The 27,583-nt window shown below is 39.7% G+C and overlaps 1 protein-coding gene across 3 annotated transcripts in view; it reads right to left on the minus strand.

Annotated features, from left to right (window-relative positions):
• LOC101471213 (myosin-10) overlaps nt 1-27,583 on the minus strand; it is a 67,520-nt gene that overhangs the window by 16,028 nt on the left and 23,909 nt on the right. For 2 of the 3 annotated variants that reach the window (XM_004563008.6, XM_012922345.5), the window contains exons 4-15: nt 14,624-14,651; nt 12,296-12,398; nt 10,789-10,818; nt 7,265-7,357; nt 5,164-5,227; nt 4,566-4,664; nt 3,156-3,299; nt 2,947-3,042; nt 2,653-2,771; nt 1,420-1,572; nt 1,060-1,233; nt 801-974 (exon numbers count right to left, since the gene is read on the minus strand). In XM_004563008.6, the coding sequence (XP_004563065.1) occupies nt 801-974; nt 1,060-1,233; nt 1,420-1,572; nt 2,653-2,771; nt 2,947-3,042; nt 3,156-3,299; nt 4,566-4,664; nt 5,164-5,227; nt 7,265-7,357; nt 10,789-10,818; nt 12,296-12,398; nt 14,624-14,651 (1,277 nt within the window). The remainder of the gene's footprint in view (nt 1-800; nt 975-1,059; nt 1,234-1,419; nt 1,573-2,652; nt 2,772-2,946; nt 3,043-3,155; nt 3,300-4,565; nt 4,665-5,163; nt 5,228-7,264; nt 7,358-10,788; nt 10,819-12,295; nt 12,399-14,623; nt 14,652-27,583) is intronic. The other variant, XM_004563009.6, reaches the window with a different exon arrangement.

Here is a 27,583-nt window from a genome sequence, read left to right on the forward strand (position 1 = left end):
CACAGTTGGGTTGGATTAAGTGTCTGAAACAGGATAATGACCTGTATGTGTTTTTCAGAAATGTGACATACTACGAACAGTGCTGGACGAGAGTGGAACATAACAAGCAAATTACACGCCCGGCAACCTAACATGAAGAATGTAAGAGCCGCATATGGGTTTAATCAAAGTCCAGGAAAAGCAAACTTGCTATGTTTGTACTTATTTTCCTCTTCGGTATCACTCTGTCACAGAGGATTTGTTTGCCCAAGTTCAGATTTAGTGTTGGATCCAGTTTTGTGAGCTGGATGTGAAATATTTATCTGAATCACCCGTTTCTCATACGGACTAATGTTAAACTGACTGGTGGTCTTCAATGAGCTTGTAAAAATATGTGCAATTCAGAAAAAGAAGCAGGTAAATAGTATTCAACACATCAGGGTAGCTGTGATATCAGATGTCAAGCGCCCCCTTTGGAATGCCGCGGAGGATCATTTTTTCCGTACAGATGGCAGAATACCACACAAAGGTGAAAGTTCACATCTCAGTTATGCAACCGCAAGGCATCAGGCACTCAATCTCACACCAATGTGAACCAGATGTGGGGTTCCAGCAGCAGCGGCAGCAGCACAACAACAGCGCTATTGTTTTAATGCAATGACCTGGTTAAACTACGCAACCACAAGTCTGTGCCACAGAGAAAAGCAGCAAAGTCGTTGGACAAGGAATGCACAGAGCTCCCAGAAAGATTTAAAGCTATAAAGGAAACAAAGATAATTGCTTTCGTTTTGATTTTTGTCTTCCAAGCCTGATATACGTACCCTTCCTGCATAGTGGATGATGCAGAAGTCAGCTTTGTCTTTGAGTTGACGTGGCTTCTGAAACTTGCTATGTGTGCCCAGCTCCTGCAGCACTTTGTCTACAAACGTCTTGTCAGTGGCCTTGGGAAACCAGCACTCCTCATCCAGCAGGGCGAGAATGCCAGGGGGGTTATTCTGAGGAGATATATTTAGCGAATAACCGTGTATTTAAAAGCAGACACGTATACACACTGTCATACATGCACACAAGCACACTGACCGGTCTCTCGATGAGGTCGATGCAGGGCTGCAGGTCAAGGCCGAAGTCGATGAAGCTCCACTCGATGCCCTCCCTCTGGTACTCCTCTTGCTCCAGGATGAACATGGTGTGGTTGAAGAGCTGCTGCAGCTTCTCGTTGGTGTAGTTGATGCACAGCTGCTCAAATGAGTTCAGCTGGTAGGAAAGTGAATAGCAGAAGGAAATCTTTGGCATATTTTTTTTACATGTGATTTATCCTTTCGCTGGATCATCTGTCCTGTCTGTTTTTATACTCTTACAAGGGAACAAAACTACATCTGCCAGACGTCACTTTGTATGTTGTAGAAAAGCATCTGTCACTATTAAAAGCACCACGAGCACCTCAAAGATCTCAAAGCCAGCAATGTCCAGGATGCCAATGAAGGACGCCCCCTGCCGTTTGGTCCTATCCAGCGCCTTGTTGATGCGATGGACCAGCCAGCGGAACAGCCGCTCATACGTCGCCTTAGCCAAGGCTTCAACAGCAAAGTCAGCCTGAGGTAAAACAAAGAGAGCAGAAAAGTGCGGAGAGCAACATGAATTATACATGAGACACACACAGACTCGTGTTGTTGTTTTAGTTTGGAGTGTTGGGGCATGACGTCAAACAGTGGGCCACAATTAGGACAATCCATTAGCCAGCTGGTGGACCAGTTCAAACATATGGTTTGAGTTCGCAAAAACGAAGTGTACCCTTAAGCACTCTGGAAATTAACCTTTTCAGCTGCAAACAAAAAGACAAAAACGGAATACAAACATAGCTATTATAAAACATTTAGTTTATTAAGTTCTTATAAAAACAATTTAAAATTCAACTAAACTGATTACTGATTTGGATTTTTTGTAATCGGGAATCTAAAACGTTTCCAGACTTTGGTTTCCAGCTCTGAGGATTTTAACAATGCTGCTCGTGCAATAAAAACTACTTGAAAAGTTTGAGATTTAAAACATTTTTCAGAAAATCTGTCATGATTTCCTGACATTCAATTAAATAATGAGAAGATTTGCTTAATTATTCTCACAGTTTTACACTAATCTTCTGGGAAGATGCAACGGTCCGCTTGGGACAAAGTGACAAAAATGTCATCAGAGGTTAAACGTGAAGCTCTGTGTGGATGTCTGCATCTTCTCCATTTTGCTTTGGTCTGGTGATCTAGCCCAGCGGTCCCCAACCTTTTTTGCGCCACGGACCGGTTTGTGCCCGATAATATTTTCACGGACCGGCCTTTAAGGTGTCGCGGATAAATACAACAAAATAAAACTAGTACTAGTACTGAAAAAAAGAAGATTTATTCATAACACACGTGAAAAGACCCAGGAAAACAGAGTTAACGATAAAGACGATAACAAAATAACGCTGAAAACCGATAAAAACCCTGAAAACCATACATTTCACACCTGAGCCTCAACTCTTGCGGCCCGGTACCAAACAACTCACGGACCGGTACCGGTCGGAGACCCGGGGGTTGGGGACCGCTGATCTAGTCCATACACTACAAGGCTAGAACTACAAATATATCCTCCAGGTGGACTTCCTGGTAGGCTAGTAAGACCTGGCCATAGATGGCACCTTACCTGTTCTTTGGTCTGTGCCTTCTGCACATAGTCTCGCCCCACTTTGATCCTCGGGGTGAGGATAGCTCTGGTAAACTCCATAACATTCATTCCAAGCAGGTGGCAGAGCTTCTGTGCCGCTGGGAGAAGTAGGGAAAACAAACCATGCCACTAATTTATATACAACAGAAATCAAATCATAAAGAATACAGTGAAAGTTTTATTTTTACATAAACCTGCTGTATTTAAAAGCTTTTTAAAATCAGAAACTGTGAGAAGAGTTATGTTTGTTTATTTCGACTGGATGTCGTTTACCTGTATTCTCAGGCATTGAAGCTTGATCGGTGTTTCTCTCCTTTTTAAAAACAATGTTTCCAAACTGCAGCACTGCAGAGACCACCTTCAACATGCCTGACAAAAACAGGAGATAAAAACCTTACTGAGTGCCAGACAATGCCTGAGGAAAAGCAGTGTCTGAACCTGGATTTCCAAAGGAATGGAGCACAGATGGAACTATAACTCACAGACAATCTCGTCATGGGAGAAGCTCATGATGTGCATGGCCTCCATCGTCTCCTGGAAATTCTCCTTGTCCTGCTGGCCCGGAATGGGAATGTTACCATTTGACAGGAAACGGTAGTTGTTAAAGCCTTCGAGGAGCAGATCCGCTAAAGAAGGAAAGGAAAAAAAGAGTTGTTCTTTATACCGTAGAACATATTTTCCTTATACGCCACTGTTCTATCAAAATTTTAAACGAATATCCTCATACGTGGCTCTCATTTTTCTTAAAAACAAAAATAAGGTAAAAACAAAATCTGGTAATTCTTTGTTTTTACATTAATTGGGCCCCAATATGCCCAAATATCAAAGAGAAATCAAAAATGCATGCTCTGGAAGAGTTCAGGTCTTAGGAGGTTAAATTAAGGATGATGGTAAAAGCAACTTTAATTGTTTTTTCTGGAGTTTGGAGGGCTCTGGAGCAGTGAGCGTGTTGGGGCTGGACTTAAGGTGATTAAAAACATCTAAGTGCTCCTTTCTGAATATTAATGATCAGTGGGTATCTGCTTAATTTTGCACAATAGGCATTTGTTGGTGTTTTACTGTGTACATCTAAAATGCATCTGCAGAACTCTGCATGGAAATTCTATTGGATGGTGATCCAGGGCAGGATGATACTATCAAACATTTCATCTCTTTTCCCCATAAACACATGTGATGACCTCCACTCTACATTTAATGGCAAGTTTTGAAGCTTTGGTATTAGAATAGTTTCCGTGTTTTTCCAAGAGTAGCTGCGTGGGCATCTTCGTTAACTTCTGATACCCAGTCATTCTGTTATATAAGCAGGCGTAAAATATGACAGAAGCTCTCAGTTCAGAAAAGAGCTTCAAGGGTTACTCATAGTTGGCTTTCAAGCGGAAAAGAGTTAAAGAAGATTTTACTTGGAATTTGAAAGTTCTAACATTTGTCTCAGATGTTTTATTTTTATGACATTCACTAATATCTTGAGCTTCCTAATGCTCTTATTGCAGTATCAAGGCAGGTACAGCTTATCCTGTGTTAAGTGATTTGATTATTTATGGTGAATCTGTTTATATTAGTTTTTTAAATATTTACTGCGAGGTCCCAGTTCTGACACAATTTATGTGTCAGACTGTGGCTGTAATCTTTGTTCAGTAGGAGACAGAAGAACAAGGCGATCAGAATAAAACAAAGATTTCATCTCTTAATCTAAGGGGGGAAAAGCCAGGAACAGCACAATGATCCAGCTGAATAGCAAGTTCATTTGTATACATATAAATATATATTAAATGAAGTCAGACTTAGAATGAAACTCTGACAAACTCCTTGTTTGTCTACAATTTTAACAGCTTGCCAATTAAATCAGTTCACTCTCACTGCCCGTGCTTTGAAAGCAGTGCACAGACACTCACTTCGAAGATGCTCTCCAGCCCCTGCCAGCAGCCGATAGAAAATGTGAAAGGTCCTCTCATCTTTGGCCTGTCTAATCGCTCTTGACTTCTCCAGAAGATCTGAGAACAAAAGTTAAGTCCTGACAAGGAAATCACAAAACTAAAATATGACTCTGTGGTCCCACTAATGAGGAAGCTCCTGTTTTGCCACATGCAGTTTGACTGGAAAGGTTTACCTCTTGCAATTTTTGGTAATCCTTTGTTTCCAGTGGAGGCCTATGAATAAGTTGGGAAACTATCTTTAACTTTTTTTTGTGTTAGAACACACAAATTTCACCTAAAAAATTTGACTTGTGTATTTGATTTCTCACCGTGAATAACAACACATAAAAATGAGGAGTAACAATAACAGTGTTGCTTCTCTATAGCTCAGTGTCCTCGTGTTTATTCTGGGAAATTACATTCTTGTGGCTAAGCCCAAGCTCTGGTGATACATACAACCTTCACTGCTCTCTTATCCCAGTGAGCATCCTCTCCTTTAGCCCTGCTCTGTGTCGTTTTATTTTTAAACATTGATTTATGCCTTTGCTTCTTTAGTCCTTGCAAATAATAAGGATACAGGTTTCAATATTGGCCCCAACAATGTAGCCTGTGACGTCAAAGTTGATTCTGATGAACTTTCCCTGCAAGAAACAAAACACTGTTAAGAGAAATTAAGACATTTGTTGAACTCCGCAGATAATCACGAAGCCTGTGATGCATGAGTGTTTATACGTTATTATGTATATGTGTATTTGCAGCTGTCCTCTCTTTATTTTTTCTCCCTCTGGGCACAGCTGCGTTTTAAGTACCACCTTGTAGGTCCTTGCAGATGACAGAAATGTGGTGAAGAACAAAATGTCTATATTAGGAAATACCAGGTTGACAGGTCAGAAAGAATCTCAGGCATGTGTGCGGTTTCCTGACAGTGATTGTGAGCAAGCGTGCATGAATATTTGTGCCCATCTGTCTTCTGGTATTCACTGCTCTGCATCCCAGACAGAGGGTGATTCACGAGGACCCAGGCTCCATAGTGGTTAATCTTGACCACATGGTTTACTTAGTCACAAAAAAATGTCAAATGTTTAGAGTGAAAATTGTTGCGATTACTGTAACTCATCTCAACATGATCTGAAATAAGCGAATATTAGAAGCATGACATCAGTCCACTTACGAAACAACCTTTTTATTTTTATAAAATCTTCCAAAGTTACATTAGTCAAACCAAAAAGCCCCAAAAATGTATTAAACAGTTTTGTGCGTTGGATTAGAAGACCGGGACTGCTCTCATCTAGATGGGGGAATATGAAGAAAACTTTGCAGTACTCTGCAAAGGTAAGAATATTCCACCCACCATGCCCGTCAAAATCTCACAAAAACCTCATTCAGAAATGCACCCCTCCCATTTAACCTGACAGAGCCTGAACATGTGTGAATGTGCTCTTTGGTAAATTTTCTGAACAATCTGGATCTAGTAATGTTTACATATTGCTTTCAACACAGTACAAGTCTGTAAAGTCACTGGACCTTTATATACTGTCAAATTGAGAAGCAGTACAGTATTGTGCAAAAGTCTTAAGCCAGAATGTGTAAAATTCTAGCAATATGCAGAGTCAGTTTTGGCATGACTACATTTATTCTTCAACACAACCTCAACTCTCTTAGGCAGCTTCTTTGTAATTTCTATTGCCGTAATTTACTCCTGAAGTTTCAGGAACAGTTCTGCAGGCTTCTTGACTGACATTTAAAGCTCTTGTTGACTAATACAGTTACATTTTGTCTTTTTCTATCCAAGTATGCTTTTACTGCATTGGCACTGTGTTTGGGATTATTGTCATGCTGAAAAATAAAGCCAGTGCCACTTTCCAGATGGTACTGGATGGTGAAACCACAACAGAGCCTCCACTGTGCTTTACAGATGGCTACACACACTCACTGATGTACTTCTCCCTTCACCTCCTCTGTACATGCTGATGGCATTTTTAACCAAAAGCTGCTATTAATATCAAAGTGCCTAAAGATATAATTTGAAATTGTGCAGACTCAACATTGGCTCATCCCACGTGGAGTTAGGTGACTCTTTTATGCTTGAATGATTTACAGGTGAGCGTTAAGTAGCTCAGCAAACAAAAACATTCCTCCTAAATGATCAGGTACAAGGACTGGACTGAAGTCAATGTCAAAAGAAAAACTTTGAAAGACCGTTAGAAAGCCCAGAGAACTATTGCTTGAGACCACTTAGTTGAAGCAAAATAAAAATAAATGACTCAAAATGTTTGCAAAGTGCTGTAACTGATTGAATGAGTACTGTGGCTTGTTCTGACAATCCTGCAGAAATGTTTAAATGACGTCTTGAGGAACACTCATGACCGAGAGTATGTCGGAAAGACCAGAAATGGTTAGTTTTACCTCCAAATAAGAGCAATTTATCTCAGGGGGGGAAAAAAGGAAGATTCAAATGTTTGATGTTTTTGCATGAAACATTTTGAATAGATTCTGTAACTAAATATATGTCAAACCTAGAGTGGGATCAAACATTGCATGCTAAAGCTGTTTAACATGAAGACACAATGTTTTTATAACCTCATAACAGACTCAATGTTTTTCCCTTCTGGATATCTGTTCTTGCTCATGTGTTTAAATCTGGAAAATGATCATTTAAACAAGAAATGTGAACTCACAAAGCGAGATGAGTTGTCATTTTTCACCGTCTTGGCATTGCCAAAAGATTCAAGGATGGGGTTGGCTTGCAGGAGCTGGCGTTCCAACTCACCCTGTGGAGAAAGAAAGGGAGGTAAGCCAACTAGCTGTCAAACGTGTGCATTATGCAACTGAATATTTTCTTGTTATCGCTATTTTTTGTGTCTTCCAAAATATCCACAAATTGGCAAGGCAAAATCAAATCTTCTCGAAAAGCAGAGAGAGAAAATGTAGCAAAGTCAATATGCTAAACCAGTCTTTAGACAACCAAGTCCACTCACAAGCTTTTTACCATGACTCTGCTGGCTTTACTTTAGTCAATTGCAGTACAATGTGAATTTTCTCTGGGGAACTCGAAAGGATTTTAGGGGGCCAAAACAACCAAACGGTTTTAGAGAACTTGTGAAACCACAAAGGCACTACAGAGACGGTGTTTCGTCACATATCCCAAAGTGAGTGATTATCTTGGGTTGATGAATGAGATGCTTCCTCCGGCCTTCGCATTCCTCTCGTTGTTATAATATACCCTGTAACGTATGTCTGAAAAGTCTGCCAACACTGTGATAATGATGGCTTCCTCTCAGTTTTGGAAAAAGACATTCCTATGAAACCTTTTACTCCCGGAGAAATGAGATAACCTCCTATATCCAGGGCATGACAGTCCAAAAATAGCCTCTACTGCAAATCAGAGAGTTGTTAAAATCTACTGAGGATATTCCTCTGGACTTTGATAACTCATGGGGAACAGATTAAGTTATGCCTTAACTCTAATTTGCTGCCAAGCTGGCTCTTGTTGTAAGCTGGTCAGTAATGGCCTATAATGGCATATAAAGAAAATATGGGTCCACCTGTAGCCATCTTTTTTCTTAAACTGAAGTTATTATGCTTATTTCAAGAGCCATAATTTCATTCTTGGACTCTAGTAGAGTAGCTTTTCTATTTTACTTTGTCTACCAAACATGATTTCTAGCAAACCACATTCACTAAATTCAGCAGACATCCAACCTGGCCTCTCTCCCCTTTCCATGAGGTCTTGGAACGACATGGATTTTTGCCAGCCAATCAGCAATCAGGCTATGTTACAGATCGTGACTTTAAGGCATCTAAGAGCCCAGCCTAAACCATAACCTCATAGTAAGTGCACTGAAGTTGATTTTTGACATAAAAATGAAAAGTTTTGAAAAAGAAAATCACAAAAAAGAAGGAAAAAAGAACCTCAAACTCATATCTTACAATTAATTAATAAAATTTAGAATTTTCAACTAATTGAATTTATAATTAAATTAATTTTTGACCACTTATTTCAAATAATTTAATTTAATTTTTAATGAAGCCAACTGGGTGGGGCTTCTGCGCTCACAGCTAGAGCCGTGTGCCTGAGATGACCAAATTCAGGACATCCCAGCTCCGTGACATCATACAGAGCCCGGTGTTTGAAAAAAGTGAATAAAACCAAGAGCAGTCAGACGCCTGAGCCTTTGGCTCAAAGCCATTACTTATGAAATTGCTGACCTCGTTAGAAACTATGACCATTCACCACTCGAGCAATCTACTGAAAACAAGGACAAGCACAGTACGTCTACTTTAAATAGAAAAATGAAACCGACGCAAAGAGAGACAACAGGGAGCCAGCAGCTTACTGTTTAAAGGCGGATACCACATAACTTTAACAGGCACGGCTTGACTCATGACCCATGTTCACTTGCCGCATGTCTCTCCTCATTTCCTGTCTGCATCTTAGCGACATTACCTAATTTAAACAAAATGCCCCACAAAGATATTTCAAAGACAAAGAGGTAATAGTACTTTATCTTATAGCACGGATGGAGGAAGCAAAGAGTAAAACAGAACAAATAAGGTAAATCAAAAAAGATCTGAGCTGGGTGACTGAACAAGAGCAACCTGATCCTCTATCCTATATTCCACAAAAAGCAGTCTCAGTGTTGCAAAAATTATGAGCAGAATGAGACAAATAAGTCAAAATGTGGAAAAAAAAGCATTTCTAGCGGACCATCTTTTAAGCTTGTCGCTCCATATGATACCAAAAAGGAGAAAAAAGGTTTATGAACAAAAATACTGAGCTCGAGTAGAGTTAATACTAAAGTTTAAACCCTCTGAGCAGACATATGGGCGACACATGGAAATATAATATGTGCAAAAACATACAAATATCATGAACTGCTTGAATCTTCATATGCCGCTTCAGTATGCGTGTGCAGTCTGCTACATATGTCTGCCTAATGAGCTGTCTGGAACTGTTCTCCATTCAAGTATCCTGACAGGCATGAGGTTCACTGAGAAAAGCTGGGAGTAACCGATTCCAACCAGTACATACATTCGTCTACAAATGGCATTTCCATTCATATTTCTTACAGAGAGAATTCATATAGTCTCCTCCCTTCAGGTCTGCTTTACCTCTTCACCACCTCCATCTTCACTCCTCTTACAGTCTCCTGTCCTGCTTCATATTTTTGCTCCCCCTCAATCCCTGGCTCTACATTCCTGCGCTCAGAGGTCACTCTAATGCAACGCAGCGGTAAAGCGGCATTAAGGAGGTAAGCGTGGATGGTGTACACTGGCAAGGGAGCACTGAGGCACTTAGTTACAGCTACTCACTCTCTGCGACTGAAAGTATATTAAACAGGCATTTACTCAGATTGCCTTTGCACAAGCGGGTTATTGGACTTCTACGAGGGCCTCTTTTTCTACAGTTATTAGATTTTCTGAAGACAAAGAAACATCAGATATTGGTTTAGGGGGAAAGATAAATAGCTACCAAATAAATCAACCAGAGACAAGGAGAGCCAGAAAATAGTTTTGGAGAAACCACAACAAACAGAAGATGGAATTTGGGAGTTTTCTGTACTTTTCAAACTTATCTGTGACTTAATATTTGAAAATCCATGTGAGGCTGTAACATTCAATCACAACAGTGATCATGCTATTTAAACTACAAACATGCATCACGAAAGGAAAACATGCAGAAATATATATATGCAACATTTACACATTGATATTTGAAATAAAAACATTTGCTCTGACAAAATATGAAAGACGAAGTTTGAGGAGAGATGTTTAGTGTGGCCGTCATCTGATTTTCACACCGCTCTTTGTGAATAAGAACACAAAACTGTGCCAGAAAGGGTTCATTTAAGCTCCCGTAGCACTCAATGAACAGCTTTAACAACAGGTATTTGACTGACAGATGTTTCTAATAAGACCTCTCAGTTTTCCTCAGTTCTAATAAACCCAAACCAACTGATAAAACAAAGTGTTTAATATCGTGAGCCTGCACGCCGGCGGACAGATTCACTTGGTTTCAAATAATCATGTGAAAACACCGAGCCAGCACAAACAAATACCTCATAAAGAAAGAAGCTTAGATTAGTCCGTCATCATCATTACAGAAGTAGCAGAGATTTAGAGAGAAGGGCATGCAAATATACACAAACATAGACAAAACGGACGGCACACTGATTTTGGAAAAAGCTGGAGATACACTTGCCTGTAGTTTGAATGCTTTGGGAGAATCGGGCTGTTTGTTATGGATAAACAAATACAAGTGTTAAAACCTGAAGCTCTTATGTCAGACAAAAGCCATGAGAAAGAGAACACCAGTGCAAACTTAGCCCAACGCTCGAGCAAGAGCTAACATTTTAGGTTAACTTTTACTGAGGTAGGCACTTTAGGATTAGGTAGAACACAACAGCATTAAAAAAGTTTACTTTACAGCTGAGCGCTAAGCTAGTTTCATGTCTCCTGAAGCTAGCTTAGCTTCTTGAACAAGAAAACAGTTAGCTTAGCATTGGCTAAAGCTAAAACAAATGGCTAGTCACACTAGAGTAAAAACAGGATAGCAATCTGTGTTGACAACTGCATTACATTTTTCACATTCGACAACTAAATGCAAGAAGATATGGCAACCAAAGTTGACTGCTAGGTGACTGCATTTGTCGTCTGGTGGGAGGCAACATGTCTCCAACACATTACAATCAATCTGAGTCAGTAGTTGCAGAAACTGCAACTTGCTTCTTTGCTTTAGAGGACTAGACTCAGCTGGTTGCAAACTGGTTGTACTCCAACAGAAAAGAAAGGTTGTTGAGTATGTTTGTCATTTTGCAATTAAAGCACCATCCTGCAGCAACTATGTCACTATTTGTGGAGGAATTTCTGAGATTCACATCTATGATGTTGTGCCCAGATTCTGAATGCAAATAGCGTGAATTTCTGTCTATGTACACTACCACTTAATTTTTTGCCAATTTACCACTGACTGTTAATTACTGTGTATTATCACAAACAGATTTCCTGTAATTGCTAAATACACCCAGTTAACATAAACTGACGGCAGGGTGCTTTATTGCCATCTTATTACTGCTTTATTGCTGTCTTGATCCACCAAAGTAACTTTTTATACAGCAGCTGACTGTACATGTTCACCCCCCAGTGCCCTACATTGAAGCAACCATTTCAAAGGCAGTGAGATCACAAATTTCATTGCACCCAGACACAATTACTTTGGTGCCGCGGTCTCCACTGTTTTCTCTAGTGTGACTGTACCTCACAAATGAACTACTCAGGTGTGTTAATCCACGCAGAAACCACAATATAATGACTTTTCACCTTTTTATGGAGCATTACATGCTAGACTATCATTTGCCTCTGAGTAGAAACCAGCAGAGGTTCATGCAGGTTGGTGGTAACAGCCAAGAAAAGTGTTACACATAAATAACTCAATTACACTTTAGTTTTTGCATGGATTAAATAAATGAGAGTCAGGCTGTTGCCGTTTCCTGATTTGTGCCAAGCTAAACTAATGGGTTGTAAGATAAAATCACTGTATGACAGAAATCAACCTTCTCAAGCTTTCTGACATTTTTTAAAACACAGCAATAATACTTAGAAATAATTCACACAGTGATAAAGCCAGCCAGTTTTTCAATGAAATATGAATTTTAGAGGAGATGGGGCCATGTTTAGTGTAGGAGAAACGTAGGCAGTACGGCTCTCACAGGAATGTTGTGATCTTTGCGTCCTTTGTGTGAGGAGGCAACGTGGGCCAGGTACTGGATGACCTTCTTCGTGTTCTCTGTCTTGCCAGCGCCTGATTCACCTCTGAAAAGAAAGAGTAAAGACAAATACACATGAATAGAGTGAGAAAATGTGAGCCAATACATGACAAGGGAGAAACAAACAGGTTTTGTTTCTGACCTGAATTACAAGGTTTCCCTTGTGAAGCACAGCCACATAACAGGAAATATTATGTATGAGTTGTTCACAGTTTACCAAGGTACAGAAAAAACAACCCTAAAACCTTAACCAAGATAACTTTCACTCATCGTTATTGTGGTTAAGAGTGATTGGATGAACTCCAAGGACACAATTAATAGAAACAAAAAAGAAAACAGAGAGAGTGACTAAACATCAGGCTATCTTGTTGTTTTTGTAAAAATCAATCCATTTGTTTGTCAGTCTGTTTTGCTAGAGAACCCTGTGGTTTGGAGAGCCAGGCTCCAAAGTTTCCAGACCCCACTTTTGGGCTGTCCTTAATGATAGCTGTGTTCAGGCACGGCCATCCGCAACTCCCACAGTCGGGTCCTGGAGCTCAGAAAACCAGGGCCAGCAGTGAAAAGAAGCCAGTGACACTACATCCATCTACATACCAGTGGCTTTAGTCTAACTCACTATTAGCTGTGCACTGCAGTTTTAGCTGCAACACTAGAACTGCACGGGCGAGTCCTCGAGTGCAGTGTACGAACATAGGAATATAGGTCAAACAGGTACTCATCCAAGTGTGGTTTGATGTCTTCATTGTTTTACTATGAAGACATGAATCCTCTTTGAATAAGTCTCCCAGAAATCATTCATTGGTTTTCTCGTATATTCTCTCTTTCGCCAAGCATGTGGTTTAAAAGACCTTTGACTTTGGGAACTATTTTTATGTCTAGCCTCTCCTTTTCTCACAGATCTCAGTGCTAGAGAGTCGAACTAGATTCTGAAAACTTAAATGAGAGATTCTTCAAGGTCTCAGTCTTCCTGGATATTCCCTCTCCTGTCCTATGATATGTACCATATGGACATTTTGTAACACAGCGGCTTTTGAATTGGCGCTACCTAAAGATGAATCCAATTAAAAGAACATTTCTGTGGCTTGTTTTCATGCAGTTAGACCCTACTTTTAGAGTCAACTCCAATGACTGGAAAACATCATACATAGTTAATGCATGGTTTCTTGCCACATTTGACCATTTATACAACACTATGCATCATTACATACCAGACGCTGACTGCTCACACAAGGCCTGGATCTCTAAATGTTATTCTAAACTATGCACTATATAATTCTGTGCTATGCACTGTTATGCTTAATGGCATGGTGGCCTTTCAACTGAATCAAAGTGATCTATATTACAACAGAGCTGCATAAATGTAGGTCATAAGCAACCTTTTTCATCTGTTTCTTCAGGAGTAATTTTCCTTAGAGCAGGATGAGGAGGAGACATTTCTCTAAACTGGTTGACCATCTAAACCGCAGGTGTCGAACTCCAGGCCTTGAGGGCCGGTGTCCTGCAGGTTTTCGATGTGTCCTTGATCCAACACAGCTGATTTAAATGGCTAAAATACCTCCTCAACATGTCTTGAAGTTCTCCAGAAGCCTGGTAATGAAGTAATCATTTGATTCAGGTGTGTTGATCGAGGGGGAGATCTAAAACCTGCAGGACACCGGCCCTCGAGGCCTGGAATTCGACACCTGATCTAAACTGTGGGGCTAAACTCTTAAAAGGGCGCCTTTTCCCCAACAGGGGGTGCAGTTTTCTGAATTTAGGGCATATTATTGCAACTGCTTCTCATCTGTTCATTGGCAGCATCAAACCCCAAGAAAGACAGTGGCACTTAATTACCCTCTGCCAAAGAAGATGAAGGCCGGCCACCAAACCACACTCATAACTCCCTCGGTATTGGGTAGAGCCACTGTAAAAGCCCAGCATCCGCAAAAAGCTATTTGAAACCAACTTTTAAATAGAACATGGCAGGATAAAGGGAGCTGGCCAAATGAAGATAAAAAGACACGGGAAAAAAATACTATAAATAATCCTTGTAAAGTACTCATAACTATAAAAGATACTTATATTTAAAGGCATTTCAAGGACAAGCGGTCTTTATATAATGTAACTCTATTAAGGTGAAGCGATATAATCCTTGTCTTGAGACAGTTTCATTTTCCAGTCCATCAAGCTGGTTGATCTCTAGAACCACCTTAAAGACCAGTTCAACCATCTGCCCTAAGAAAGAAATTAAGACAAAAGTAGAAAAGAGAAGTTAAGAGTTGCAGTACTCACGTGCAAAGAATTGATTGGTCCTCACGGTCTGTTCAGAGAAAACAGAAAAAGAAAGAAAGCATCTCTTGTTTAGTCATTCATTTTGACGTACAGAGATAGCATTCAATGGCTAAGCTGTCACATACAATGGAACATAACAGTTTAATAGTTTTCACCAGGCTAATACTGGAGCTGTGAGTACATACACGTACATAAACACAGCTTGCATTTTCCTGAGAATTTCCTGAGAATAACAGGAGAAACATACTGCTCCGTGAACACTGAAGTTTATAAAGGAGGTGTGTTAGGAATGCATTTTTCACCACAGCCAGCAGGGAACTGACATGCTTATCATCAAAGAGAAACTCTGGGCTAATTTAGAGACTTAAAAATATGTTTGAAAACACGACATGTTTGGTAATATGGCAGGTTTAATCTTCCAGATGACCAGGCAGCAAATCCAGACTTTTTTAATATGATCTTGTGAAGAGATTTAAAATTTTTAAGAGATGTTAACTAACACTAACAATTAACCCTACAATACCCTTTGTATCATATTTGATACATGAGTTTTTGAGACCTCTATCTCATCAACATGATCAATATTTGCCATGATTTCAAAATGTTATGGACAAAACGCTGCCTAAAATGAACATTGTTGTTAAAAAAGAAGTTACCAAAAATGCCCAATGTATCAAATGTGATAGAAAAACATATAATAAATATATAATTAAAATATATCATACACAACATGATACAGCAAAAAAAGCGGATTTTGTTATAAGGGTTAATAAAAATCTCATTTGATAGGTTGGGTCTTACAGGGTTACTCATGTTTTTTCAGATATTTTTTCAATTTTCTGACATTTAAGTCATAACCTAACCCTAAACCTAAGCAATGAGTATATGTTATCTTTATATACATTAACTTGTTCTCCCAAGTCTTGACAAATTCAGAAGTTTTTGCCTTTCTCCAAAATACAATTTTTAAAACAACTGAATTTATTGTGAACCTTTCATAGTGTCAAAAACTAAAATGGTTTAGTGAACTACAGAAGCTGAATCTATTTAAACTCAAAACTGATGTACGTTGTATTATTTTTAGCCATTTCACCTAGTTTAAATAATTACTTTAGGTATCTAATAGGGATGGGTATCATTTAGGTTTTATCCGATACCGGTGCCAAATCGGTACTTTTGAAATGGTGCCGGTGCTCAAACGGTGCTCAAACCGGTGCTTAAAGAATGGAGAACACAAACTTTGTCCAAAAACCTCTCATGTTCAGCTGTTTTTTTTGTAAAAAGATAACAATGTTAGCCTTTTCTGCAGCTATGGGTCATATATGGTATCACTCTTGGCTGGAAGCAGTGCTTAAACAATGGAAAAAACACAAACTTTGTCCAAAAACCTCTCATGTTTAACTGTTTTCCACTTCTTCTTTGGTCATTTTAGCCTTTTTGGCCAGGGTGAAGGGAGTATCTGCCATCAAACAAGAAGACAGCCGCATGTAGCTATGATGATGTTTGCTAGTTCACCTTACATGCATTAATGTAATAACGTGGTTAGCCTACTCAACGTAAATCACACAAGAACAACATTAAGCTACTCACGCAGAGAAGAACGGCTGCTGCTGCTGCCATCAAATACGGCGCATTTCTCGGCTTTTAAAAAAACGCTATGCGTCGCCAGGTGTTTCATGAGATTCGAGGTGTTACCTCCTTTGACAGTATCACAGTATCAGCTTAAAGCACTTGTTGCTGCTGAGTTTGCATATTTTGCTGTGAAGTACAGCCAGACTTTTGACCGCTTCGCCTTGGACATTTTTAATCTGTAGCTCTGCGCTAACAGAACGTACGTACCTGGCCCCGCCTACTATCCTCGGAAACGTAAAACGATTGGCTAAAAGTGTATCACAGCTCAGGAAAAAAAAGCACCGAAATAAAGCACTGAAATGTGCGCTGCTTTTCGGTCTGGTTACTACCGTTTATGTCAGAACCGGTGCCATCATGGCACCGGACACCGGTACCCATCCCTAGTATCTAATGTATGTAATGTATCTACTTGAAACATTTATCAGTTTCATAGCATACTACACTTTCTAGGAATCTTCCCTGAGGTTTTCTAAGCTACAGACACCTGGTTTGGTGAAATTGAGGCCTTCGTGACTACAGGCCAAGAAGCATACTTCATCTCAAGAGACTGAGAACAAGAAATGATGAGAAAAGAACTTCAAAAACCGCAGTCATCTCTGAAGAAACAAACAATTTGCAGTTAAAAAATATTTTTCTTGTTGTTTTAAAATGATAGCAAACCATAATTTTTCCTGACACTTATTTAGAGCCTCAAGTACAACTTCAAATATACAAAGATCACTCACCATTCCATTTACTAGTTCACACGAGAGCAGCCACTTAATAAAAACCATGCTCTCTAAGTAGCTGTTTACTGTGACTAATACCTGCAGTCATAACCTAAAACTAAACCTAAAACCATCTGCTTGTGTACCATGTGAAGAATGAAGCCTGACATCATCGCTTTGCCCTTTAGGAGACAGAAAACACAGAAGAAATTACCTCATCACATGTGCCTATGACAAAGGCCAGGGGGTAAAAACGTGCACTGAGCTGAGGAGCAGCTGCAGCATAAGGGTGAATGCCTTACTGCTAACAAAATATCTATAACACACATTTAATGATGACACGGGGACAAAACATGTTATTTTATTCTTATTTATTGTTTTGACATATGACTTGATCAAGGAAGCATCTGAATAAATTATGTTTTTAAAAGTGAAACTGAAAGGAACGTATCACAACTACAAATCAGTGCTGGGGAAACAGCAGCAGGTTTACTGTTAGACATCACAGAGGGTCTGTTTTGCTGTGGCTACATTAGATGCTTGCAGGTAAAGTCCTGTTTTTCTCACATGTTTAAAGTAATCTTGTTGAGTGGTTCTTTTTTATGTGTGAATAAAGCTGGTTCACAAAAACATGGCGATTAACTAAAAGCTCTAATGGATAATTACAGTGGTCTCTCTAAAAGCCATCCGCTCCGCAGAGATGATAGTTCAGCTTAAAGGACTTGGCACAGAAATTTACTCACACCTTGTTGACATGGCTCAGTTTTCACAGGTGGCTCAAACAGTCTTTAAGGTGTTATATTTCCCTAGAGAAATGTCCTTTTGTTGTGTACTAAAGCGGAAACTTCCTTTAAGTGACAAAAAGCAGGTGACAAATGAGTTTGTGCGAGTGTGTTCATGTGAAAACATTAAAAGGGATTCTCTTTTCTCTCCACGGAAAATCAGCTTTGTTTGATTAAAAAAAAAAGAATCACGGATGTAAATGTAGGGCAGATAAGATGCAACACAAAGATTCAAGCCTAATGTATGCAAATATAACTGGCATCATCTCCCCTGACAATCAGGCTGCCTTGAGGTGACTTTTGTTGTGATTTGGCACTATATAAATAAAATTGAATTGAATTGAATTTAAACTCGGGTCAAAGTTTGATAACTCATCCTGCCTGTGTTTTATAGTCTGAGACCTGATGCTCATCTGATTTACCCAATATTGGTTTAAACAGGCCCAAAAGTCCTATCGGACACTCACGCAACAGCACGTAACCCCTCATGAAAATTAAAACCAAACACATACTAACTACACAGCTTCTGAACAACATCAGGTGTTTACAGGTTTAAACAGGGGAGGCGCATGACCTCATGTTTCTGAAATTAACACCTGATGGCAATTCGAACAGAACAATCCCAAAAAATTCAGCGTGATTTTGGATTTTTGTGTTTAAATGATGCATACAGTACAACTGTGACAAGCCCAAATGGCAGTTTATGACCTAAACACCATGTGCCGGGTTAGTTCCCAGAAACATAGGTTCTGATACACAGAAATTATGTTTTGTTCTTCTGGCAGCAGCTTGTCAGTAGTCAGCAGTGTTGGTCAAGTTACTTGAAAAAAGTAATCAGTAACTAATTACTTATTACTTCCCCCAAAAAGTAATCCCATTACTTTACTGATTACTTATTTTCAAAAGTAATTAATTACTTAGTTAGTTTTTAAAAACACGATTTACAACCTGAATAGGTGATAAAGCGATAGATCTTTCAGCCCAATTCTACTTTTTCTACATAATCCATCATACAAAATGTAATCAAATGGAAAAGTCTCTTTTTAAAACTTGTTTTATTAGTTTTAATCTTTTAACTTTATGCATCAAGCAAAAATTAAATTATCTGCAACATTCTCTGACTGGAAGAAATTTGTTTAACATTTGAACCTATTTTCTGCACATTCCAGCACATAAAATAAAATATTTTTTGTGTTTACACTCACTCTTTCAAATAAATGCAAGTGAAACACAGCAGAAAATAAATAAAATAAAAAACTAGCGGCCCTGTTGCTCTATTTTCACCTGTAAAGCAGGAGTAGGGTAGGCGGAGGTTTGCCCTGGTGCAGGTGTGCCGCAGCGGTCAGTTGAAGAATCCGCGAGTTTCTCTGTGAATTTCACATTACGTCGTAGCGCACTCGGTGCTTGCTCGGAAGTTTAAGGGTTTTTTTTTCGCTGTAAAAATAAGTTTTCTTCCCACGCAGTGAACAGCGGACGCTAATGTTTTTGTCATTTTTTTACGTAATCAAACTCAAAGTAAGGTCAGTACTTCCACGCTTTAAACGCTGCACGCTCAACCTCTCCTACAATCGATTTATGATCCATTGTTGATCTGCACACAGCTGTTTCCACGAACGTCGCACTCGCTTACGTCATTGTCATGAGACACTCTCGCACTGTTTTTGCAATAGTAATCCCTTACTTTACTCATTACTTGAAAAAAGTAATCGGATTACCGTAGTTAATTCAGTTACAAGTAACGCGTTACTGCCCATCTCTGGTAGTCAGTAGTAATACAATCAGACCCGGATATTTTAAGATATTGCTGTATGTGTCTGCTAACGTTACAAAAAGAAAAAGAATAAAGCAAACTCTGCAAGTGTCAACTGATGTGATCCAACACAAAAAGGCAGACAGGCTTTTTTTCTGCACTGTGTCTTTATAAGGTAACAGATGGGGCTGATGGAAGTGGTGTTTAGATGTGTGAGTGTGTTTGTGGACAAGCAACATATACACAAGCTATCAGTTCTGTCAGATGGAAAGGGGATAAAAATAACGAATCTTGTTTGTACTGGAAAAAACAGGGATTGGCAGACACACACAAACACACACAACCTTGGACTTCCACTGGAGTCGCAGTCACTTCATTCTCTGCTTATCAGACATCTATTTACCCATCACACCTTTGATGCTCTCCTGTGATTTTTATCCAGCCATGTATTTTTCAGTCAACATCCTACACCTTTCAGCTTTTCCACTGATTGAAAATCATTCCTTTAATCTAGTGTCCTCTTTCTGATTTCTTTCCCCTGTGAGGCCACACAAAATAAAGGTAACACTGACTTCACCTGCCAGAGGGGAGTTTTGCACAAAGCCTCATGTTCAAGCACACAGTGATCCATCAAGTAGAGAGTATGCAACAATATATCTGCTGCATTAACGATGGTATAACAATACGGCTACTCAGTGACACTAGATACATTTTGTGTGTATCACCATTATTATTCACTTTTAGTGTCAGTTATATTTATTAGCCATCTCTCACAGGCCACCGTTTTCCTGTCAAGAAACCAGCAAAACTGTATTTAGAAAACTTTTAAAACAATATTTATTTGGTCTGAATTTTTGATAACAGTTAGAAATTGTTAAGATGAGCCTGGATTGATCTTAAGGAGTTGTTTTTGTTGTTTGGATTTGTTTTAGGTTTTAGGGCGCACCGTCAAAATCAGGAAGAACAGCTGCTGGACTGCTGCAGCTAATGGGGATCTTAATAAACTAAACTAAACTGCTCACCTTGTCCAACTAATCTGGTAAGTGCCTAGACTCCTGGAAGTCTAACGAGTGATAAAGCTTGCATGTAGTGCTGGTGTGTTGATAATTTTATCTATATTTCCATTGTTTATCCACCTCTAGTGCAGAATCAAACTACAAATGGAGAATGTCCCTCTAAAACGTGTGCCTCAATGCTGTAACCAGCACATTTCAAAAGGTGAAACTTTTACTTTGAAGTTGAACATTCTGTGTTCTTCTGCTCATAATGTAGTCTGCAGTCAAGTTGGTGTTTTCCATGCAAACTACAGGATACAATGTGTCAACGACCAAAGCAATCACAAGGAGGTTTCCACTGAACCACTGTATACCTCTTTGCAACCAATTTTCACCTTCGACTGCCAGTAACCATTCTCTAACCAGGTGAGGAAGTATGCCTTGTAACCTAGCAACTGGTAGTTGCCAGATATTCGCTGACTGCTGTCTAGGCCTGTGCGAGTTTGGGCTGCACTGAGTGTTAAGACTGCATGTAGTAAACTGTTAGAAAGATTATGTGTCACAGTTCTGGGTCAGTTTGACCCAGTATTTTGAGTTATGTTTTGGTGTGTTTTTGGCATCATGGATTGTTTTCTTATTCTCTTGTGGTGCTCTTGTTGGTGATGATGATGATTATTATTATGAATCTATGTTTCAGTTATTCTTGTTTCGGGATTAGTTCTTACGTTTTGTGCTCCCATGTTTAGTCTGGTCTAATCTGTCTCTCAGTGTCATGTCTGCGGCTTTGTTTAATGGTTTCTTGTTTCCTGTTTTATTGTGAAAGTCTATGTCTTATGTTAGTGTGTGCAGCTTTGCTCCCCATGTCTCGTTAGTCCAATCCCTCCCAGCTGTGTCTTCCTCCTGTTGCCCATTCCCTGATTAGCAACCTGTGTATATAAGCCCTGTGTTTTCCCATGCTCAGTGTCGCGTCGTACCATTAGATTATGCCTGTGTGTTTCTTCATGTTTTGTTTTCATGCCTGCAATAAAGCTTTGGTTTTGAGTTGCATTCTGTCTTCGAGTCCTGCATTTGGATCCTCATCCCTGTCTGCCCGCACACAGAGCCCTGACATTATGTGCATACTGTTTAGTAGTCTATTTGTTATAACGTATGTTCATTGTTTCACTGTAAATGACATTTTTGCGCTTTTGTTACATTTTTGTTGTGGTCTTCTATAAAAATCAGTTTACTGTGACCTGTGCTATCTGAATGAATTAGTGGGTGCATTCACCCTGCCTCTGCTGCCACCTTGGCCTTCTTGGCAGCTCCTGTTTCCTAAATCACCACAGCAACCAACAGCAGGGTCATATTTACCCAGGATGCCATGCTGGCTAGGCGTAGGTGGACCAGTCAAACTGAACATGCGCTTCCTTTCCAGTAGCTCATTACTGTCTCACTAAATCTTCACCCCCTTTGTGCTTCATTTTCTCTCGGTTGCTCTCATTTCCCCTTTTACCCCCCACGAATGCGGCAAAGCCAGATCACTCACACCACAAAAGAGGGGGGAACTTGCTGGAGACAAAATCACTTTTTCACAGTAACAGATGTTTTTCATTTAAACACCTCATCAACTTAGCTTTTAGTTTCTTTAGTTATTTCCTCCACCACAACTCAAAGGTCATTAGTTGATGTTAATGTGAGTCGGAAATAAAAACGGCTGTTCATTCAGCTCAGCTAAGGTAAATAACGAGTCAAAAAAAGCTGATTTTTATCAGTATTACTACAATGACATATGGTAGTTTACTGAGAGGTGGAACGCTTCAATACAAAGGTAGAAAGAAGAAAGCTAGAAAAACAAATGCTTGACCGCACTATAAAAAATTTATTGTTGTTTTCACGCACACAATGAAACATTTCTTAAGACTATTTTGCACTCCAGTTAATTTAAATATGTCCACAGTGCAAACTGAGGACATATAATGCTGGCACTTGTATGCAAGAATGTCCCTTAACGTTCCTGTCTTGCACAGCAGGGTTTCCCTTTGCTGCTAATAATTTATCCCCCATGAGGATTAAACAAACCCTCATTCCATACATTCCAAAGCTTTGCCCCCCTTTCCCCCCGTCTCCACAAAAGCCTCAGTCATTATCATAACCCCCCTATTATCAACCTTATTTAACCCTATGCAGCCTTAGCGCTCCTCTCCTGGGTCAAGTTTTCAGTTCAGTTTTCAAACTGTGAAATATTTTTTTTGACCCCAAGTCATGAGCATTACTCCGAGGGCAGAAGAAAATTTCTCATTTAAACTCCAATCTTCTCACCGCAGCCACCAAAAACACTCCACATCCCAAGCTGAAACCAGACCTTAGTGTACAAAAACATTCTTAGTGCAAGAATCATAATTGTGCCCATTTATTGTCAATGGTCCTCAGCATTGTGGCTTCAGTCCAATGCAGCTCAAGTCTAAATCAACATAATGTGCTTACAACTGCTGCAAGCTGATGTTTTACGTTTATGCACATGAATCAGACAGCTATCAAACACTGCACACTTGTGTTCATTTTCAATAATCCAATACTTGCGGTCATCACGTTGACAAAACAGGAAAAGTTGACACCTCTTTGCACTCAATGCTTTCACACGCATTTTGACACAAATCACAACTTTCTGGTTATGAATAAAAAGCAACGGAAAGAGTATTAAAACAGGGGGTCTTTGCAATTGGATGTAACACATTTTTTCCACCCTGAAGCACAAGCTCCCACAATTTGCTTCATAAAAGAAGTCGTAAAACGCAACTGCACACAGTGAAAATCATAGCACCATGGCAACCACTTCACACACATTAGAAATCCTGAGTGACGGCCAGTGAGCTGCTCTCTCATAAACTGTTATATGTTGTGGGGATTACTCATGCACACTCAACTCCCTGCTCACAACACAGATATGAAGGTAATATAAAAATGGAGCTCTGATTACTCATAAAGGAGCAGAGAGAGAATCCAGAGCTACTTGAAACAAAAGAAAGGCTCTGGCTGTGTGTGTGTGTGTGTGTGTGTGTGTGTGTGTGTGTGTGTGTGTGGGAGAGAGAGTGAGCGCTCATTCACATTCCCAGACAGTGGAAGTAGCAAACAGTCAGTGTGATCTGGGTAGTGTCTGTGGGTACCTGCAGTGTGTAACTGTCACTTGGAAGCTTCCTAACGATTATGAGAAGCACACTTAACACAGTTAAGTAGATGATTAAGGAAGAGTAATATGTAATGTGCCACATCCTCAAACAGCAACTTCGATAAAACAGACACATTTAGACATTATATATTATCTAAAAGGCAGTTAAGGTAGTAAAAACACTCACTTAACACAATCTCTGGTGTGGAATGGAGTAAAGAAGAAAAAAGAAAGAAAAAAAACCCCACACTAGGCCACAAAGACAAGCCAAGAAAATACATGAAATCATCAGGGTTACGTTATCACATATTCCCTCTAAACGTGTGTTTGGACAGAAAGCGAAGTGAATGTTCGTTTTGAGCCAAAAAGAGCGCCGAACCTTTTTGAAGTCTGTGTGGATTGATCCAAGACAACCAATAAACCAAATGTACAAATGTTAGCTATAAAGTAGCTAGAGACAGACGCACCAACAGTGTGTTTGTGTGTGAAGGAGAACTGGACTGTGTTCAGGGCACTTTAGACTCTGGCTTATATCAAATTATAAGGTTTTTCCATCTTAATTCCTTTTATTTCTGTATACATGTCAAGCATTTAATTTTATATTTTTATGTTTAATGGTTTAATTTGAATGTTTAGCGCAGCAGTTTTCAGCTCAACTTTGTGCAAATGTTCACCTACTCTTTTTTTAACATAATGACAAAACTTAAGAGCACAGAACAATAAGATAGGAAGTAAACACAAGATTTAATCCCGACTTCCTCAAGATTTAAAGGAATTATAAGAATTTCTTCACCAAATGCTCACTTTACTGTTACAACTGTTCAACTGTTCGTTAATATAAATATCTAATCAACCAAACAACTCAATGTATTTAGGCATGAAGAAATGGTCAACACATCTAGTTAAAGTTCAAATCCAGCATGGTGAAGGGACTTTGAATGTGGCGTGGTTGTTGGAGCCGGATGGCCTGGCCTGAGTACTTGAGAAACTGCTGACCTACTGAGATTTTTCCACTTAACCATTTCTAGGGTTTCTAGAGAAAACACCTTGTTTTTGCCAGAAGTCAAAAGAGAATGTACAGACCGCTTTGAATTGATAAGAAGGCAACAGTAACTCAAACATTCACTGGTTACAACCAAGGTAACAGAAGAGCATCTCTGAATACACCTTGAGCTTTGGAGCAGATGGACCACAGCAGCAGAAGACCACACTAGGTGCTGCTCCTGTCAGCTAATAACAAGAAACTGAGGCTATAATTCAAGAGGCTCACCAAAAGTGGACAACAGAAGGTTGGAAAAACATTCCCTAGTATGATGCAACATTCAGATGGTAAATGAAAAGCATGTTGTTGCCAAATGCGGCCTAAACGGCCTTGTATCAACTGTTTAGGCTGGTGGTAGCTATAATGGTGTTGGGGATATTTTCCTGGTACACTTTCCACCCCTTAGTATCAACTGAGCATTGTTTAGACTCACAAATCTATCCGAGTATTGCTGCTTACTGTGTTCCTCCCTTTATGACTACATTGTCATAAAGGGATGGTTGATGCAGTGTATCCATCTGACGGCTGCTTCAAACAGGATAACACAACAAATCATGTCACCAAGCTCAAAGCACAACAAACTGGTTTGTTAAACACGAGACTGAGTTCACTGCACACAAATGGCTGACAAAACTGCAGCAGCTGTGATGCTACCATATCATGGACCAAAATTTCAGAGGAATGATTCCTCTGAATTCTGGCATATTCCTATTTCACAAGCAAATAAGGCAGTACTAGTACCCAGTACAATAAGTGCAATAAGTAGTACTAGTACACAGTACAATCAAGATATACCTAACAAAGTGTCCGTTGAGTGTTTATTGACAGCATTGTTTCCCTGGATGGGTATAGAGCAGAGTAAGCTGCAGTGAATGGATGATGGTTTAACAACATCCCACTAACGTTGTTAAGACATTGATGTAGTAAAATTGTGAGCTCTGTTACTATTTGGCATAAAACCAAATTGTTAACAGGCACTGAAAAGCTTTATGACTCTCAGCTAAGGACAAAAAATGCAACATTTAAAGACATTCCAGCTTATATTTGAGCTACTGTCATTCGTAGGACGTTCGTTTGTACTGTTCGTTTCTTTACATATGGCCATTTGTAACTGCTGAGTGACTAAACAGCTCAAGTGCATTTCTCAATGTAATGCTGTTGAACCAGCTGCCAGTTAGGCATTCACAAGAACAGAAGGGCAGAAAGCCCCATCGAGATGCCAAGCCCTTTGCAAGTAACAGTCAGTGTGAGAGTGTGTGTCCTGGAATTTGATTGCTCCTGGTTTCCCTTGATTCCAGCACTGGGGCCTCTTGGGTGTGGAACAGGCGTTGTTTTTAGCAGGCTGGTGGTGCAACAGAGGTGGCATTAAAGGGAAATGAGGCCTGCTTTCCTACTCGGAAACTGATGTGCTCCATCATCAACTAAACACAATAATCAAACCCTTCTCCATGCCAGGAAAAAACAATTTAAAATGTGCCAGTGAGACGCATCATTTTCACACCATCAACAAATGAACAAAAGGGTGGAGACTATACTAGATCCCATTGACAGTCACAGGACATTCCCCTGTGCATCTGGCATAGGCGAATACTTCCCATGAGAGGGAAGAGAGTAGTAAGAAAGAGGAGGGTGTGATGCGACGCGACCAGATAGCAGAATGAACAGGAGGAAACTGAGATAGGAGGCAGACAGAAAGAAAACAGTACTGAAACGGGAGCTTTCCAGCTTTAAATACTGACTCGCTTGCAAACGAAATCCTAAGGATGTTTCTGTGTCACTCGTGGGATAGTGATGACAGTTGGCAGCTGAGATCACAGACAGAAATAGATTGTCTCCACCCTCTTGGAAATAACACCAGTGGAGGTGGTTTTATCATCATTTACACCTTCAGCTTCCCTTTCTGGAGCATGTTAGGCTTCTCTCTCTCTCTCTCTCTCTCTCTCTCTCTCTCTCTCTCTCTCTCTCTCTCTCTCTCTCTCTCTCTCTCTCTCTCTCTCTCTCTCTCTCTCTCTCTCTCTCTCTCACACACATTTTAAACCACAAGGATGAATTTTTATTTTTTATAAAATGCTAAATCTTTTGGCATTTTTCCCTTATTAGACATACATATAGTTAGGAGTGTGAGGACACAATGGGAAAGAGTGGAGTATGTAACTACATTTGGGATACCGGCTGATAAGAAGTGTATTCAACTGTCTTTGGCATGAAAGGAGGAATTTGGATTTTCACAACAGCCACAGTTTTAAGATGAGACAAAGCTGCAGCTAACAATTAGGGCTGCTCAATTAATCGAATTTTAATCACGATTACGATCTGGGCTTTCAACGATCATTAAAAATGACTGAGCCGATTATTAGCCCCTCCCTCCCTCGTGCTTTACTCTCGCGCTGCTCCGTGTGGTAAATCGAGCGCACCTCTCTGCATTTCGAACACGCATCACAACAATTAAGAGGACCCGAGGAAAGCTCGGAAAGCTAAGCAGAAGTTATTTGGACAGGAGAGTGACTGCCGTTGGTTGAAAAGAGAGGTAAAAAAAAAAACTTAAGTGGTGTGGAAACATTATGGGTTTGCGGAGTCAGACGTGGATCAAGTAGACACAGTGTGTAAACTTTGCTATGGTGTCGTAGCTGCACCACAGAGCAACACTGCAAAGTTCACTAAACATAGATGTTTACATTTTTCATTTATTTCTTATATTGCAAACATTTGCACTGTTATCCGTATTTGCACACTATTTTATATTATTTTTTAAAGTCATTATTCAATACATTGTTATTATTAACCCTTTAAAGCCAGTCAGAGCAGCACGCTCCGTTTTGTGTAACTATTTTTAAATCCCTGTAGAACCTGAACCGTGTAAGCTAGCGCAATAATTTGTTTTGCATATGAAACCAGAGGAGTTGT

The sequence above is a fragment of the Maylandia zebra genome, linkage group LG4, assembly GCF_041146795.1.
Source record: "Maylandia zebra isolate NMK-2024a linkage group LG4, Mzebra_GT3a, whole genome shotgun sequence".
NCBI lineage: Eukaryota > Metazoa > Chordata > Actinopteri > Cichliformes > Cichlidae > Maylandia > Maylandia zebra.